Source organism: Xenia sp. Carnegie-2017, unplaced genomic scaffold, assembly GCF_021976095.1.
Source record: "Xenia sp. Carnegie-2017 unplaced genomic scaffold, XeniaSp_v1 HiC_scaffold_14, whole genome shotgun sequence".
Classification (NCBI taxonomy): domain Eukaryota; kingdom Metazoa; phylum Cnidaria; class Anthozoa; order Malacalcyonacea; family Xeniidae; genus Xenia; species Xenia sp. Carnegie-2017.
In genome coordinates this window covers 3,790,463-3,805,635 of record NW_025813447.1, presented here as the reverse complement: position 1 = coordinate 3,805,635, position 15,173 = coordinate 3,790,463, and the positions used below count along the sequence as shown (strand labels likewise).

Sequence of the window (15,173 nt, the reverse complement as noted above, 5' to 3'; positions counted from 1 at the left end):
TTATTAGACTTTTCTATTACAGGTAGCATTCCAGATGCATTTTAGTTTAATGAGTGACTATTACTATGAACAAAGTAGTTATCCCCAAACGTTGACCTTTGGGCAAAACTAGAAGGCTGAGTCAATGGAAGGGGGTTGGCTCTTCCGAATGATTTCTTTAGGAAACGATTTTAATTTCACAAGAAATAAGCTGAATCTATGAATATTCACCCCCCCCTAATAAACGTCCTAGTTTCGCCCTGGATGATATTCTTGATAAAGCAGAGTACACAAACGAAATCTGCATAAACAATAAAGTTTCGACATCATACTAAAACAGTCAGCATTCCAGTTTATAACTACAGTTCGCCGCTTTATATGCTGATACCTCCCACGTGATCCCTCGTAGTTGACTATTGTTCATCTCTCGAAGTGTTGTTGAAAAATGACCAATGAAATCATGTCTAAAGAGAACGCAAAGATTTTCAACATTGAGTTGCGCAACGATGCAAAAATGTTGCAAGATGTCGGCATTTTGCATCCTCATAACAAGGAAAAACAAATAAGTGAATGGTTTGAACAAGCGAATGGTTTAAACCTGGAAATATTCTTAAATGTTTGCGGATGTAGATCTTCCAGGTTGGCGGAGAGTTCCGAGAAGAGCTGTTGGTATTGATGTAGACTGACGCTTCGACATGCTTAGCGGTAGTCAACTGAATTGACTTCTAAGATCGTGGAAGCGTCTGCCAACATCGACATTCCATCTCAGGACTCTACTAACCTGGACGATCTAAATCTACAAACAGGTTGAAAAAACCCCGGATCCGACAATACATCAAACGCCAACTAGTTCATAGTGACTAATCACAATACAATAGTATGTTGCAATTTTCCTCAACAACTTTTCTCCACGCAACTGTTAATCAATAAAAATTCAAACTTTTCTTAAAAACAAAAAGAAACAAAACACTTTCATTTATGCATCTAACGGTTTCAAACTCCTTTTGTATTTCGATCAGTAAAGATTTGCTTACCCTCCGTCTCGATCCCAGTCGTAACATTCGACAAGAATTGATCTGAAAAATAATTTGCGCATGAGCGTCACGCACTTACGTAAGTACAAAACAACACATTTAAAAACACACCTTTACTGGCAGAAATTTCGTAAAATGCTCGGAAAATTAATATCTCGTAAACTAAGATATGAGCTTTTACAGAAGCAATGATATACAATTTATAGTGTATATGATATAGTGTGGTGGCGAAGCTGCTATAAGCTCTGGGTGGGCAGAGCCACAGGCACCCAGCAATCAGCTTGCAAAGGGGCGCCCTGAACGGTGTTGTTTGTGAAAATAAAGATAAAAAGTAGGTTTATATTCGTGAATTCGTGTTCCTTGTAGTAAATTGAAAGTTCTTATTGGCATTTTTCTGTATATAAATTAAAAACCTTTTATTGTTGTGTTCTATCAACGATTTTTAAGAAAATGTTTATGTTGTCAGATTTTAGTGTGTGTAGGAGAGGGCAGGCACCCCATAATTGAAGGACCACCGGTAACCTGGTTCACCCGCACCCCATCATTAACGGGCAACGGGTAGCCTGGTTCAAACACATGATGACATGCTAGTTAATTTCTCATTCTGCTTTCACATGCAATGACTTTGGAATAAAGTCAAAATATCACAGTTCAAGTTGCAGTTCATTTTTATGAAAGTTCATAAGTTGAGTTTACAAGATTTAATTTTTTGAAGCATGTTTATTCTTAAACATTTGAAAACAATGGCGATTGACATAGATATGGCTTTATACCTATCGTAATCACCGTTACACAACGCTCGCCCTGGGACGCTAAATGGTTTCCACATTGGATTCAAAGTATTCTTTATAACCTCTGTTCTGTGCACAGCCGTAAAACTATAAGACAGAAAAAGTACAAGTCAGTTTCATGGAAAATGGAAAAACTTTAATGTAAATATGAATGGATATGCTCCAAATTCAAGTAGAAGCAAAGCTATGCTAATAGTATTGAATAATTCCACGAACAATCATATTTTTCTGTTTATGTCTTGACAGACAAGAGGAAAAAACCAAGCTATATAATAATTCCACGAACAATCATGAATCGTAACGTACTTTTCTGTTTACGTCTTGAAGGACAAGAGGAAGACAGAAAATGAAACGCTTAAAACCATCACAAAATGTCCTTGCGTGTTTATGAAAACACAAGCGAAAGGGGCGAAACAAAAACAGATGAAATGACTCGTAATATCTTAGATTTTAACATTACAGTTTGGCACCTTGAATCTTCGTTGCATCGATAAAACACGAGAAAAGGATCGGATTTACCAAGGAAATCTTTTTTATCCAATTTGTTTGCTTTGAAATGTAGCGTTGCAACATCCTAAAGCACAAATATGCAAAATGTTTGTGCGTTAAGAAATTAGGAATCAGTTGCATGATGAACGACATTTGTACAGTGCAGAAAGTCTCTCGACAGAAAGAAATTTTGATGCAATGATGAAATCTCAAGATGAAGCAAAATTGCAGGAAATGAAAGAAAATAAAATTCACACACTGGCTGCTCGTGTTTCTGGACTTACTTCGATACTCTCATGCATCAAACTTGTCTATTGTAACCCTTTTCAGCAGTTTACTTTGTTATTTGCAGTGCTGTAGAAGTTGGGGGGGGGGGAGCCCTCCTTCTACCTTTGAAATAGGTAATTTTAAAAGGACACTATTGACAAAAACATCAAAAGGGCCCTCATCTGATAAATTTAGCTCTACAGCACTGGTTATCTGGTGATATTTTTTACTAATATTAAAAGCCATCATAATATAACCGGAAAATTTAACCCTCCAGCAAATCATTCCTCGTAGTTATTAGTTGCAAATTCTGTTCCCAAGTTGATGCCAGGTCCGTAACATTTAAACATGTAACTGCTCGTGATGTGTTCGTAATGGAGAAATGAAGAAATAGCCTGGGAGTAAATAGTCAGTTCGACAATGCCAACGCTTTGAAACTATACGAACGAAGAACTGCCGTCGAGGTTGTTTTTTGTTACACTTTTACAACTTATGTTTCTTGAAAGTTTTCAATAAATGAAGGCCGTTAAGCAGAGGTACGAGAGGCAAGGTAGAGAGCAAAGAGGGAAGACTGGTAATATTTTGAGCATTATAAATGTTCGTCATTTGTACAATTAAAATATATAAGTAGATTTATTAAGTAAGCGCTATTTTGGGGTCCTCCCTCCTATAAAGAGAATCTTCATAACAACAATGTCATTCGGGGTAAAAAATAAGATAACAGAGCTGCTCACCTTGCATTCGCTAACTTCTTCCACAGTTACTACAATGGACAAACAAAAAATAAATCTTTGAGATAAATTGCTCCCCACGAAACAACAAACTTACAAATGATAGAACCACATTTCGATGTCTCTTTATTTCTAAGAAAATAAATTTTCGTAAAAAATTAAAAAGATTTCCGTGAATATTGACGCAAAGGATTGATATTCACACAAAAAACCATGATAAAATGGCAACGCTGTGAGCGGCATCAACAGAGGAGCATACAATCAATTTTTTTAAAGGGGGATTGGGGCCTGACTTGCAGCGTCTGTAGCTAAATTGGTGACTTTAAAAAAGTGACTACGGACAATCCATAGATATAATAAAACTAGATTGCTGACGAGTGTGACGTAATATAAGACTGATTAAGATGGCAGCGTGACATTCATGATAAATCCAAGATGGCGCGGGAACCGGGCAAAAAACGTGAGGCTACTATTATGTAATTGTTGTTTTTTGCAGTTTACTTCGTTTCAGTGTTTTCAAACTCCTCCAATGAAGTTTTATTGGAAACAAAGCGTTATTAATAATGTTTTGAAGTCACATTGGACAATTATTATTGAAATACGGGCGAAAAATATCTCTTGCGAAGTGTTGCGTAAATTGGTCGTTTGTTTGTCTCGAGGCGTTTGTCCACCAAAATCAACGAAGAAGTAAATTGCGAAAAACATCAATTGCCCTATAGTAACTCTATGTTTTTTGCCCGGTTTCAACGCCATGTTGGATTTATCATGGATGTCACGCAATATGGTGGCTTGTCAGCAATCTAGACCTACTATATCCAATGACTATATCTATGGGACAAACCTACTACGGTTAAAAAAATGCGCGTGGAATGGATCGAGAGACTGAAGCGTTGCGTTTTCACCGTAGCCAACCTCAATATGGCGACTTAAGCGGCGGTTTCTCGTTGGGTTGACTAGGAGTGAAAGAATTTGATATTTTTATCCTGTAAGTAAATATTTTTGTGTTTAGTTTGATGTATTAAGACTTTACGAGTTTTACAGATGTACAACTTACATAAACACACTTATATACAATGATTTTTAGCTGCTTAACTTGAGTTCTCGTACATTTTCTTGAAGTGTAGAATTATAATATGATTGAACTACTAGAAGATACTACTTTGGAAACAATGTCAGTAAACTATTTTGATAGTTTTGTTCACTTAAAAAATATATGTTTACTTAAAACGTATTTACTTAACAAATCATTTGACATAAAATACACTGTATTAGATGTTTACGTTTTTCTAAACATTGTAACATAACCTTGATTTTTGAGTTTCCCACTCGTGACTTGAACTAATTTTGTTTTTTTCTGTAGTGCAAAGAGTCCTTTTAGGAATCTAAACAAGTAGGAGCTACAAGTAAGACTACCGTAGTCTGTGGTCGTGTTTGTTGTGACCGTACTCGGTTCCATTCCTCGCGCATTTTTTTAACGTTAGTAGGTTGTCCGTAGTCATTTTCTTCAAGTCACTATTTTGATAAACAAGCCTACTCTATTGGCGGAACCAAAAACCACGACCAGCCGACAATTTAAAGAAGTATAATATAAAACAAATTCCGAAGAAGCAAGATATCTTGAGATGGCAAAAATATGAATCAAAACAAGACGAGAAGTAAACTGTAAATTTTCGACTTTATTTCAAAGTCATCCTCAGACAGAATGAACCAACTACTTTGTCCAAGTTTGGGCAGGCTACGCCGCTGGACTTACTCCAATTTGGCCTCCAGACGTCCACCATGTTCTCCTATTATTGAGCCCAACGTGATATCGAGTCGACCAATGAAATCCTATGAACATGAATGTTCACCATAAAAGTAATCAATACATGAAAAAGCGTTGCTATGCTACAGTGCGTGACGTAATGCTCTTACGTGATCAGATAGACGTGGCGAATTGGAATCTACGTCGTAACTGCAAATAGAAAATAATTAATTAATAATTTAGAATTAGGGAAGGCGGAGGAGGAAAGGCACAAGCAATTTCATCAGGTAAATTACAGCGTCCACATGTAAACTATTTTCTCGTGCTGTTCTTCCAGTCCCCGTCGCATTAAAGCCTTTGAACTGGTATGTAATTATGAACCAACCACAGGTGATAGGTTTGTAAAAGAGTGAATGATGAACAAGGTATATGGAGATGAATGAAGAAACTGACAGATGGAAAGATGGATTGAAAGAGATAGAGAGGATCAATGGAAAGATAAACGGTGGGTGGCACAAGTAATTTTATTTTAGGTAAACTACAACGTCACATATGTAAACTATTTTCTCGTGTTATTCTGCCACCCCCCAAGATTTGAACACGCTCCGTTGTCTCTGACATTTAATGTTTTGAGCTTGTATGTAATTATAGATGTTAGGTCCAACTACAGGTTTGCATGATGAACAGCTACATGGAGAGATAGACGAATAAAAAATTGACTGACGGCAAGATAGATTGATAGAGATAAGAGTAGACTGAAACAGGGATCAATGGGGAGTTGAAATGATGAACAGAAAAGATGTGGGTTGATATTGAGATCAATAAAAGATGAAATGATAGATGGATAAAGATATGGCGATAGAGATAGAGATCAATGGATAGATAAAATGATGTTTTGACGGAGATATGGATTGATAAAGATAAGGATGAATGGAGAGATAAAATGATGTATTGATGGAGATACGGATTGATAAAGATAAGGATCAATGGAGAGATGAAATGATGGATTAATGGACATATGGATTGATAATGATAGGGATGAATGGAGAGGTAAAATGATGGATAGATAGAGAAAAATAAAGAGATAAATTGATGGATTAGATAGAATTGCCTTTTTAGATACATTCAAACAACGGATAGAAATTTATATCCACTCAAGGTGAGCAATTGCTTCTGTTTCCTAAACTTGCTAAATCAATGGCAAATTGCAAAAAAATTACGGAAGATCACCATCTGTACGTTGGTCTTCTATTGTATGATGATCAAGTGTTGATGAAATCTAAAGTTTCATCTGAATGACACACGTGACTCGACAGAATGACACATGTGATTCGACAAAATGACACATATGACTCTACAGAATGACACATGTGACTCAACAGAATAACACAAGTGACTCAACAGAATAACACATGTAACTCGACAGAATGACACATGTAACTCGACAGTATGACACATGTGGTTCGACAGAATGACACATGTGGTTCGATAGTATGACAAATGTGGTTCGATAGTATGACACATGTGATTCGACAGAATGACACATGTGGTTCGATAGTATGACACATGTGGTTCGATAGTATGATACATGTGGTTCGATAGTATGACACATGTAACTCGACAGTATGACACATGTGGTTCGATAGTATGACAAATGTGGTTCGATAGTATGACACATGTGGTTCGATAGTATGACACATGTAACTCGACAGTATGACACATGTGGTTCGATAGTATGACACATGTGGTTCGATAGTATGACACATGTAATTCGACAGTATGACACATCTGGTTCGATAGTATGACACATGTGGTTCGATAGTATGACACATGTAACTCGACAGTATGACACATGTGGTTCGATAGTATGACACATGGTTCGATAGTATGACACATGTGGTTCGATAGTATGACACATGTGGTTCGATAGTATGACACATGTAACTCGACAGTATGACACATGTGGTTCGATAGTATGACACATGTGGTTCGATAGTATGACACATGTGGTTCGATAGTATGACACATGTGGTTCGATAGTATGACACATGTAGTTCGATAGTATGACACATGTGGTTCGATAGTATGACACATGTGGTTCGATAGTATGACACATGTGGTTCGATAGTATGACACATGTGGTTCGATAGTATGACACATGTAACTCGACAGTATGACACATGTGGTTCGATAGTATGACACATGTAACTCGACAGTATGACACATGTGGTTCGACAGTATGACACATGTGGTTCGATAGTATGACACATGTGGTTCGATAGTATGACACATGTGGTTCGATAGTATGACACACGTGGTTCGATAGTATGACACACGTGGTTTGATAGTATGACACATGTGATTCGACAGTATGACACATGTGATTCGACAGATTTACACATTAAAAGTTTTATTTTCTTACACGTGGAAGCGAAGTTCTTGAATTTCTTCAAAAAAATAATTCATAATAAACTTTTTCACAAACACGGGATTCAAAGTGTTCATGATTACTTCGGTTCGGCCAAACTAAAACAGGAAAAACTTTCATTAGCATGCTAAACCAGCAATCCCATTACAACCCATGCTTCAAACATGTCCCAATCTATGTACCTCTCTCCACTCTCTACCATCAACAGATTTTACAAAAAGCACCACGACTACGAAAAAAAGGACGTATGAAAATTCAATGCCTTTTGTGAATGATGATAACAGACAGTAATAATAAATATAGTACTTCGTAAATTAATTTTAGCCTTGTTTTATTAGAGTTGCCTTAGTACGGAAAGCCTCCTTGGGGAGAGTTCAATAAATATTGTAATATTGTATGATGGTTCATTAGTGTTCAACCCCAGGTTAGAGAAGACGTTTTCGGCTATTTGAAACGTAGCATTGGCATCAATCGTACTTTAATTAAGAGGGGTATTCATGAACTTTGTCATTTCTGGCTAATAATTTGACGAAGGCGATGATGCAGCCTTTAAATATTTGATATAACTAGTATAAACACAATTAAACATAATTGTTGCGTGGGGTCGGTTCAGTCTTGATGAAATATGAACACTTGAAATAGTACCGATACACACAACTACAAATCGCCATCGTAGTTATTTTCCACATCTAAATTATGACAACATATTCGAACAGAAGACGTTGCATTTTGTGTAATTTCAAGAGCAAACTTGATTTGAAAAGGCTTTTCTGATTTAATAACTTAGAGAGGCAATAAATAGATAATTTGGTGGGTTAACAGCACATAAGCATGTTGCCCATTATTGAGAAGCCATTCATTTCTTAAAACAACAAAGACAACAGTACAGAAATGCAACATAAGTAACAAACAACGAACCAACGATGTCCACGTCAAACATGGACAAAAGTGATGAGAGAAGAAGAGGAGAAGAATAGATAAAAGATAAAGAGAAATATGCATAAGATATAAGCAATGGCGGATTATCCAGTCGGCTAAGTAGTCTGAAGCCAACAGGTCCGAGCTTTTGAGAGGCCCGTGGTATAGCTAGATGTAATTAGTTTTTACTTTTTGCCATTCGGGAGTAGATAAATGTTCTTCATTAAGAACATATATGCTGTTAAAAACTGATTGACGTACAGTAAAAAGTGCTCAATACTCAGAACTCATGAAGTATAGTGGGTATTAACAGTTTGAACTTGAAATTCATTCCTTATTGTTTACACTATGAGTTCAAAACACAACCAAGGAAATGCAATGTCAAAGGAGCGTGATGATTCTGAGGAACGCGAACGCCGTCAAGAGACTGAACTTATTGGGGGCAATAGATACCACTTAAAGGTCCACAACTTTATCTTAGCCCGTAGGCCCTGTAATTAGTACTCCGCCGATGGATATATAAGAACAGGAATAGATAAGATATAGGACAAGTTATGCAAAAGCTAATATTCTGATACTTCATTGTAGCGCTAGCGTTAACATTCACGAATTCATGGCCTCGAACTATCACTGTAGCCATATTTTAAAATATTAAAGTTAAAAATTGGAGTTGCGTGTGCTGCACAGTAATAAAAAAACTATGTTATTACCTCATGGAGCACTATGGTAGACCATAACAACAAAAGATAATGAAATCAATCTAATTGTTGATTTCCATTTTGTTATCTAACTTAATTAAATGTATTTAATTTGAACTAAAAATCGCGAACGTAGCCCAATACACACGATAATGGAACTGCATTGATGTATGAATATTACAAAGAAAGTATAAAAAAAATACTTTCATTAGCAATAAAAATAACGAATGGATGTGGAGCGATTAATGCGGCAATGGAATTGCTAATGTATATATATGAATGAAGATAAGCAGACTGAAGTCAATTTAATCTCATTTGCACAAGAAAGTAAGATTGCAAGCAGACAGCAATGTAGCAACGGAACTACACAATGTATATATAAAAGCAATTCTTGTAAACGTAAAAATTCTTTTACTAGAAAAAGTACGATTGCAAGCAGATAGCAATGTAGCAACGGAACTACACAATGATATAAACAAATGCATATGTGTCAGACAGTGGCGTATCTAGCGTTAAGCAAATTAAATTGCGACAGTCCATCGATTGGTAAGATTCGTTAGAAATTCATAACCCCATGCCGCTGTGGTAGAAGTATTTCAAATTTATTAGCGGTTATAATTTTTTTTCGTAGCTAACTATAACGAGAAAAATTCTTATATACGAGAAACATTCTTACCTGGGTCAGATTTGGAAAACAAATCCATGTCAGCTAAATTCCTGAAAAAAGTATGAAAGAACTTACTAAAAACTCCATTGTCATAAAAAATCCCCCTGAAATTAGTTTTCATTGTATACAAACCGCGCGAAAACTTTCGCACGTTAGAAAAAATTCAAGAATTTCAAAAGTAAAGTAAACGGTTTGAGCCCGCGGGACAATCGTTTCATGTTCCTAGATGCTGATCGTCCTGGTAATAGAAGAAGTCATCAAGTTACTAGACTCTGAAGATGACTACCACTAAGGTTGTCGAAACGTTGCAGCATCAGCAAATGTAGTCCTTCTAAGGACTCCACTAACCTGGACGATCTACATCTACAAACATATAATTTCGCACAAGGCTAACTTTTTTGGAAACTTTCTTGAAATTAGTGCTTGTCCTGCCCGATGAAATTTCGCAGTTCAAAAAGAATTACGAAATTCAAAGACCTTCAAAGACTCAAAGAATTACGAAATTCAAAGACCTTCATCGTAAACACTTTCCTGAGGTTTTTGAGAAACAAAACTTGCACAAAGAGTTCCAAGCTAACGTTTTATTTAAAAATTAGCTCTTGCTCACAAAATCATTTGTTCCAACCAATCTGACGGACTAGAAATCTTGGTTTCACAAATTGACAAGCTTTCCGTCTACAGCCTTGTCAAATCAATTCGACAACAGGACAAAATAATCACAACATGCATCCATGCAGCTCATTCTTGGGAAACTTTTACATTTCAAAACAAAATTTTTTAAGCTTTTTGTTTGGCAAGTGTATGAAAATAAATAAGAAAAAATAAGATTTTGTGACGGTTTATTTCATTCAGGTGATCTCATTTTCTTGGAAGATTTCATTTCAAACATTCTATCGTGTGCCTAAAGACCTTTCATACACTTAAAGAAGAGCAAAGTCTTAAACTTAAAGATTTCAAAGAGCTCGACGAACATCAATACGACGCTGTGGTATTTCAATCTTTGACACATTGAAGAGCTTGTCTTTGTTCATTCACAAAGAAAATTCTCCGGAATTGATGGAGACAAACAAATCTTTCACAACCGGTCACCTTTACGTAAATCTTTACCACATTTACGCACAACGGTGGGTTATTCAAGGTGATTTAGACTTCCCTCAGCTTAATTACACTTCTTGGGAAAATGCTTCAGCGTGCGACGTTTGAGTACCTTGAAATTTACATGCCTGAGATGGATCAAAGAAATCACTCAAAACACAAGGAGACAAGCGCGTTGGATTGAGTCTCAGGGTTATGTTTATTGATAAGCGAGCTAAATCAGTGAGACTCATTCTATAACTTTAATCCATGTTCATACATTTCAACTATAAGTTCATGCCAGTGTTCAGTTCCAGTGTGATAAAAACAAAATTCGAGCTGAAGGCGTTCCTTCTGGACTGTAAAATTTTAAAGGTCCGTCAATAACTAAAATAACATACACTAATATTAAAATAATTTTGTTTTGAGAAACATAACATAGCAATGGCCGAATTGAACCAAATCCGTTTTACATAAACTTCAATACTCAAAAGCAATTACACATTTAAACTCGTTGCGTGAGCTTCGTTATTTGTGCTTTCCCCTTGAACTAACATATAAAATGTAAATACTCACTTGCATTTGACACTTATTTCGACTTGTGTGGCTGGAACGGCATTCTGTATATGGATACTAGACGATGGATCTTCGACCACTTCGCTGTAGGTTGGCGGCGCAGTTGGATAATGGACAGCCATTTGTTGTACAGCTTGTAAATTCTTTTAACACCTACTTTCCTTCAAATTCTCGTCTGTCACACAGACTCTCCAAGTGAATTTCCCCGGGTCTTTTGAAAAAACGTCGTTCAATGAAGACAAATCACAAATCCACAGCTTTACCTAATACATTAAGCCGCGGATTTATGTTAACGAATTTTAAATTTTCTGCGGTTTTTACCGCATGGGAAAACGCAAATCCCTCAAATGATTTCAGCAAAATGAAATAACCACAAGATTACCTGTTTGTCACACCAATACCTCCACTTATGTTGAAATAAGTCGAATGTTGAATGTCAGAATCGTATTGATCCTAAGAAGTTATGCAACAATTCCATATTATGCCAACTAATTATTCAAGTTGAACATTATTGGTGAAAGGGAATACCAAGAATACATAAAATTTCTTGCAACTAATCAAAATTTCAAAATACCTCGATGACAATTCAATTGGTTATATTTTAGTCTTTTGATTAATCTTTGTAATTACTACATAGTTAAAGCTAATAAGCTATTTACAATTCAAATTTCTTTCTGTGAACTACATTTGACACAGCATGGGGAAAAACAGCATATCTCATCATGTGATTACAGCCAGTCATTTGTATTTTCTGACCAATGAGAACATTGAGATAGCTAACTGAAACTCCAGTGGCAGAGATGTAATGAAATATTGGGGGGAGGGGGGTCATCTCCGAGATAAGAGATTTCCCAGAACATTCTATCCAGAACAAAAAAGTCAAGAAGGTTTAATGTGCATGCTGAGACATGTTTAGAACAGAAGTCTATCAAACAGTCATTATTTAATGCAACAGTTACATTATAATAAAAATGACATTTGCAATATAATTTGGTGATAGATTTTTAGTCTGTCAAAATTATTGGTGGGGTTGGGGCTTTGACCCCCAATTCTCCCTGATGTTTTCCACTGCAAAATTCAATCATATACAAATCAACTACCAACTAGCACATAATTGTAATTTATCCAACTGTAAACAATACTGATAGTGCATCTTCCATCTACCACAAGTGCTATGCATGGAGTATGGACAAAGTTAGCAAAATCACCACATGAATCGCTGCACATCATCAGAATTTGGCCATTTGAAAGGTTTATTCAAAAACATCCATAATGTAAAATAGTTAATACAGGCATATATCAAAAATTCTCCACCAAGTATCCACAAAGGTGGTGTCCTCACATGCAGTCGGAACATAAGATATGGTATGATAAAATATCTGAACTCCAGCAGTCCTTGTGGAATAAGCACCATGGCAACACACACTGCATACACAATCTTCCAAAGCCTTGATTGATTAATTGCCACAAATATCATGGTTGTCGCAACAATATAAACAGGAATAAGACCAACCTTTGCATCCGGATAGGTCAAATAAATGTTCTTCCAAATGTAGAATGAATAATGGCGGTTATCTGCCAGCAAGTACGGATGAACGTAAGTGAAATTTTTTACCAAGTAATGGACCACACAAACCAAAACAGTAATTGTTGAGTAATAACGCCGTTGGTTCAAACCAATGAAGTAGAGAAACGTATTGTAGATGACAGCAGGCGATGAAAGATGAGGAAATCCAAAAAATGATGCAAAACATGCAAAATAAAATACCTGTGGAAAGTTGAAGCAAACTTTATGATGATTTTTGTCACCGACTGCAATTCCACCATTAACTATGAGAAATGTAATGAAAAACAGCATAACTAAAGCATATGGCCACAGAACATGGACTGTTGCTTTCATATTTACAAAAAGCTGCTTAACAAACTCCAATACAATGTTCAAAGAATCATTAGCCCGAGGGCCAAGTTTTCTCAAAACATAAGGCTCATACATTCGAACAGCAGTCACTCCAGCTGTGAATATAACCCACACAATGTTAGTTTGTCTAAAGAAGAATGCGTACATTCCAATAATGGCTGCCAGAACATGATAGTCTCCAAGACTTAGGTAGTACATGAGCAGGACAAAAAATGTAGAACCATTGTCCGTGTAGTAGAGAAACATAAAGAAAAACAATAGAGGAAACATTCCAAGAGTAATTCCACTTGCCATATGGTAAAACTTTTGCCAACTTTCAGCATCATTTGAGTTAGTGGTAGCCAAGTTTTGAACGTGTTCACTCTGTACCAAAGGTATAAAATATTCACAGTCAGTTATAAAAAAGAAAAACAGTCAAGGATCCTAATTAAGTAGACTCTCAATGACCTTAATTGCTAAGCAGATAATTCTACTCAAGGGATGAAGTAGAAATGCTAAAACTAGTTTCTGCAACATGATGATTAATTGATTCAATAAACATTTCATTGACAAGGGCAAGCTCAGTATACTAAAAATAAACTAACAGGTTGCTTTGTGATGATTGAAACTCCACAGAGAAAGCCACACTCAGAAGCGAAGCAATAAACTTAGAATTTTTCTTCTTAAACCAATCTAGGGATCTACAAGCAAATATAATTTTCTAGTATCCCATACGGATAGTAAGTCTATGATACCAAGTATCCAAAGTTGAAATCTGGTATCATATGGATATATGGATACCATACATTTTTTGAGTCCTATCAGTGCTATTAATTAGTTTGCAAAGGACACTTTCAATGCAAACGACAAATGAGTTGAGTCTGAGCAATCCCCAGTTTGTTTTAGAAATCCATCAATTAGTAGCAACTGCTGCAATAACTATACAAAAACCTTGCTTGTATTACAGTCCACTTTTAGCCAGGATGAAAATTTGGCTGGTAGGCCCGGAATTTAAATTCTGTACTACATTGCATAATATTGATACTGCATTATTAGTGTACAGTTGTAGATGAAATTCATGATGTTGAGGTATCGGGGTAGTGACAACATTGTGAGATTAGACTGTGATGGCAGACTGGAAAGTTTGCACAGCGCACATAATTTCAGGAGCGAAATTTATTGCAAATTGGGTGCCTGAGGCCATGTGAAAATTTCAAATTTTTGTGCACAGCTTACAAAATTTTCTGTCTGCTAGTGATGAAGAAATGAAAGCAACCATTCATCAAACCTATTTTACAACAGAGTAAAAGCATAATCCATCAAACGCAAATCTTTTACATTAGCACTTACAGGAACCCTTCTTTACTAGCACCCATACCCTCAACTACCACAGCAACATCGGACAACACCTACCTGGGAGTGTGTGGGTGTATTTTTCGGATTCATTTCGTCCAATTTTCTAACAATGCGATACATGACCCAAATGTTGCCAAAATTAAAAATAACGTTTACCATCCTCAAGAACAAGGGCATGCACATTATCTTTACATCCTGATGAAAGAACACTGCAAGAATTTCCATGAAAGCCCAGGAACAAAAGTACAAGCCAGGCAGGGTCGTGATCATCGGATCCCATTCGTCAAAACGATGAGCACAGTATTTCTGCACTTGGGGAATGTGGAAAATTTCATCCATGTATGGATCGGGTTGTTTACCAAAAAGGTAGACCACCAAAGCAATTGAAAGGGAAATTAAAGATGTGATACTAGGGCCAAACAAATTCATGTCGAAGAAAGCCATCTTTACGATGTCGCTGATCAACGAGCACGTGGTTGTTTTAATTAAAAACGTGGTGTAAGTAGATGTGTAACATTTATAAA

At 36.3% G+C, this 15,173-nt stretch overlaps 2 protein-coding genes across 3 annotated transcripts in view; both read right to left on the bottom strand.

The window, feature by feature from the left end:
* LOC124435360 (copine-9-like) overlaps positions 1–12,322 on the bottom strand; it is a 22,818-nt gene extending 10,496 nt beyond the window's left edge. The window contains exons 1-14 of one of the 2 annotated variants that reach the window (XM_046985295.1): positions 11,971–12,322; positions 11,779–11,849; positions 11,397–11,659; positions 9,756–9,796; positions 7,646–7,692; positions 7,458–7,561; positions 5,206–5,245; positions 5,045–5,121; positions 3,389–3,423; positions 3,295–3,323; positions 2,275–2,378; positions 1,787–1,891; positions 1,014–1,055; positions 368–443 (exon numbers count right to left, since the gene is read on the bottom strand). In XM_046985295.1, the coding sequence (XP_046841251.1) occupies positions 368–443; positions 1,014–1,055; positions 1,787–1,891; positions 2,275–2,378; positions 3,295–3,323; positions 3,389–3,423; positions 5,045–5,121; positions 5,206–5,245; positions 7,458–7,561; positions 7,646–7,692; positions 9,756–9,796; positions 11,397–11,518 (822 nt within the window). In that variant the 5' untranslated portion in view covers positions 11,519–11,659; positions 11,779–11,849; positions 11,971–12,322. The remainder of the gene's footprint in view (positions 1–367; positions 444–1,013; positions 1,056–1,786; positions 1,892–2,274; positions 2,379–3,294; positions 3,324–3,388; positions 3,424–5,044; positions 5,122–5,205; positions 5,246–7,457; positions 7,562–7,645; positions 7,693–9,755; positions 9,797–11,396; positions 11,660–11,778; positions 11,850–11,970) is intronic. The other variant, XM_046985294.1, reaches the window with a different exon arrangement.
* Positions 11,976–15,173, bottom strand: LOC124435361 (dol-P-Glc:Glc(2)Man(9)GlcNAc(2)-PP-Dol alpha-1,2-glucosyltransferase-like). Its single transcript, XM_046985296.1, has 2 exons — positions 14,707–15,173; positions 11,976–13,677 (listed from the first exon to the last, which is right to left on the bottom strand). The coding sequence occupies exons 1-2, from the start codon at positions 15,091–15,093 to the stop codon at positions 12,601–12,603; spliced, it is 1,464 nt and encodes a 487-aa protein (XP_046841252.1). The 5' UTR covers positions 15,094–15,173; the 3' UTR covers positions 11,976–12,600.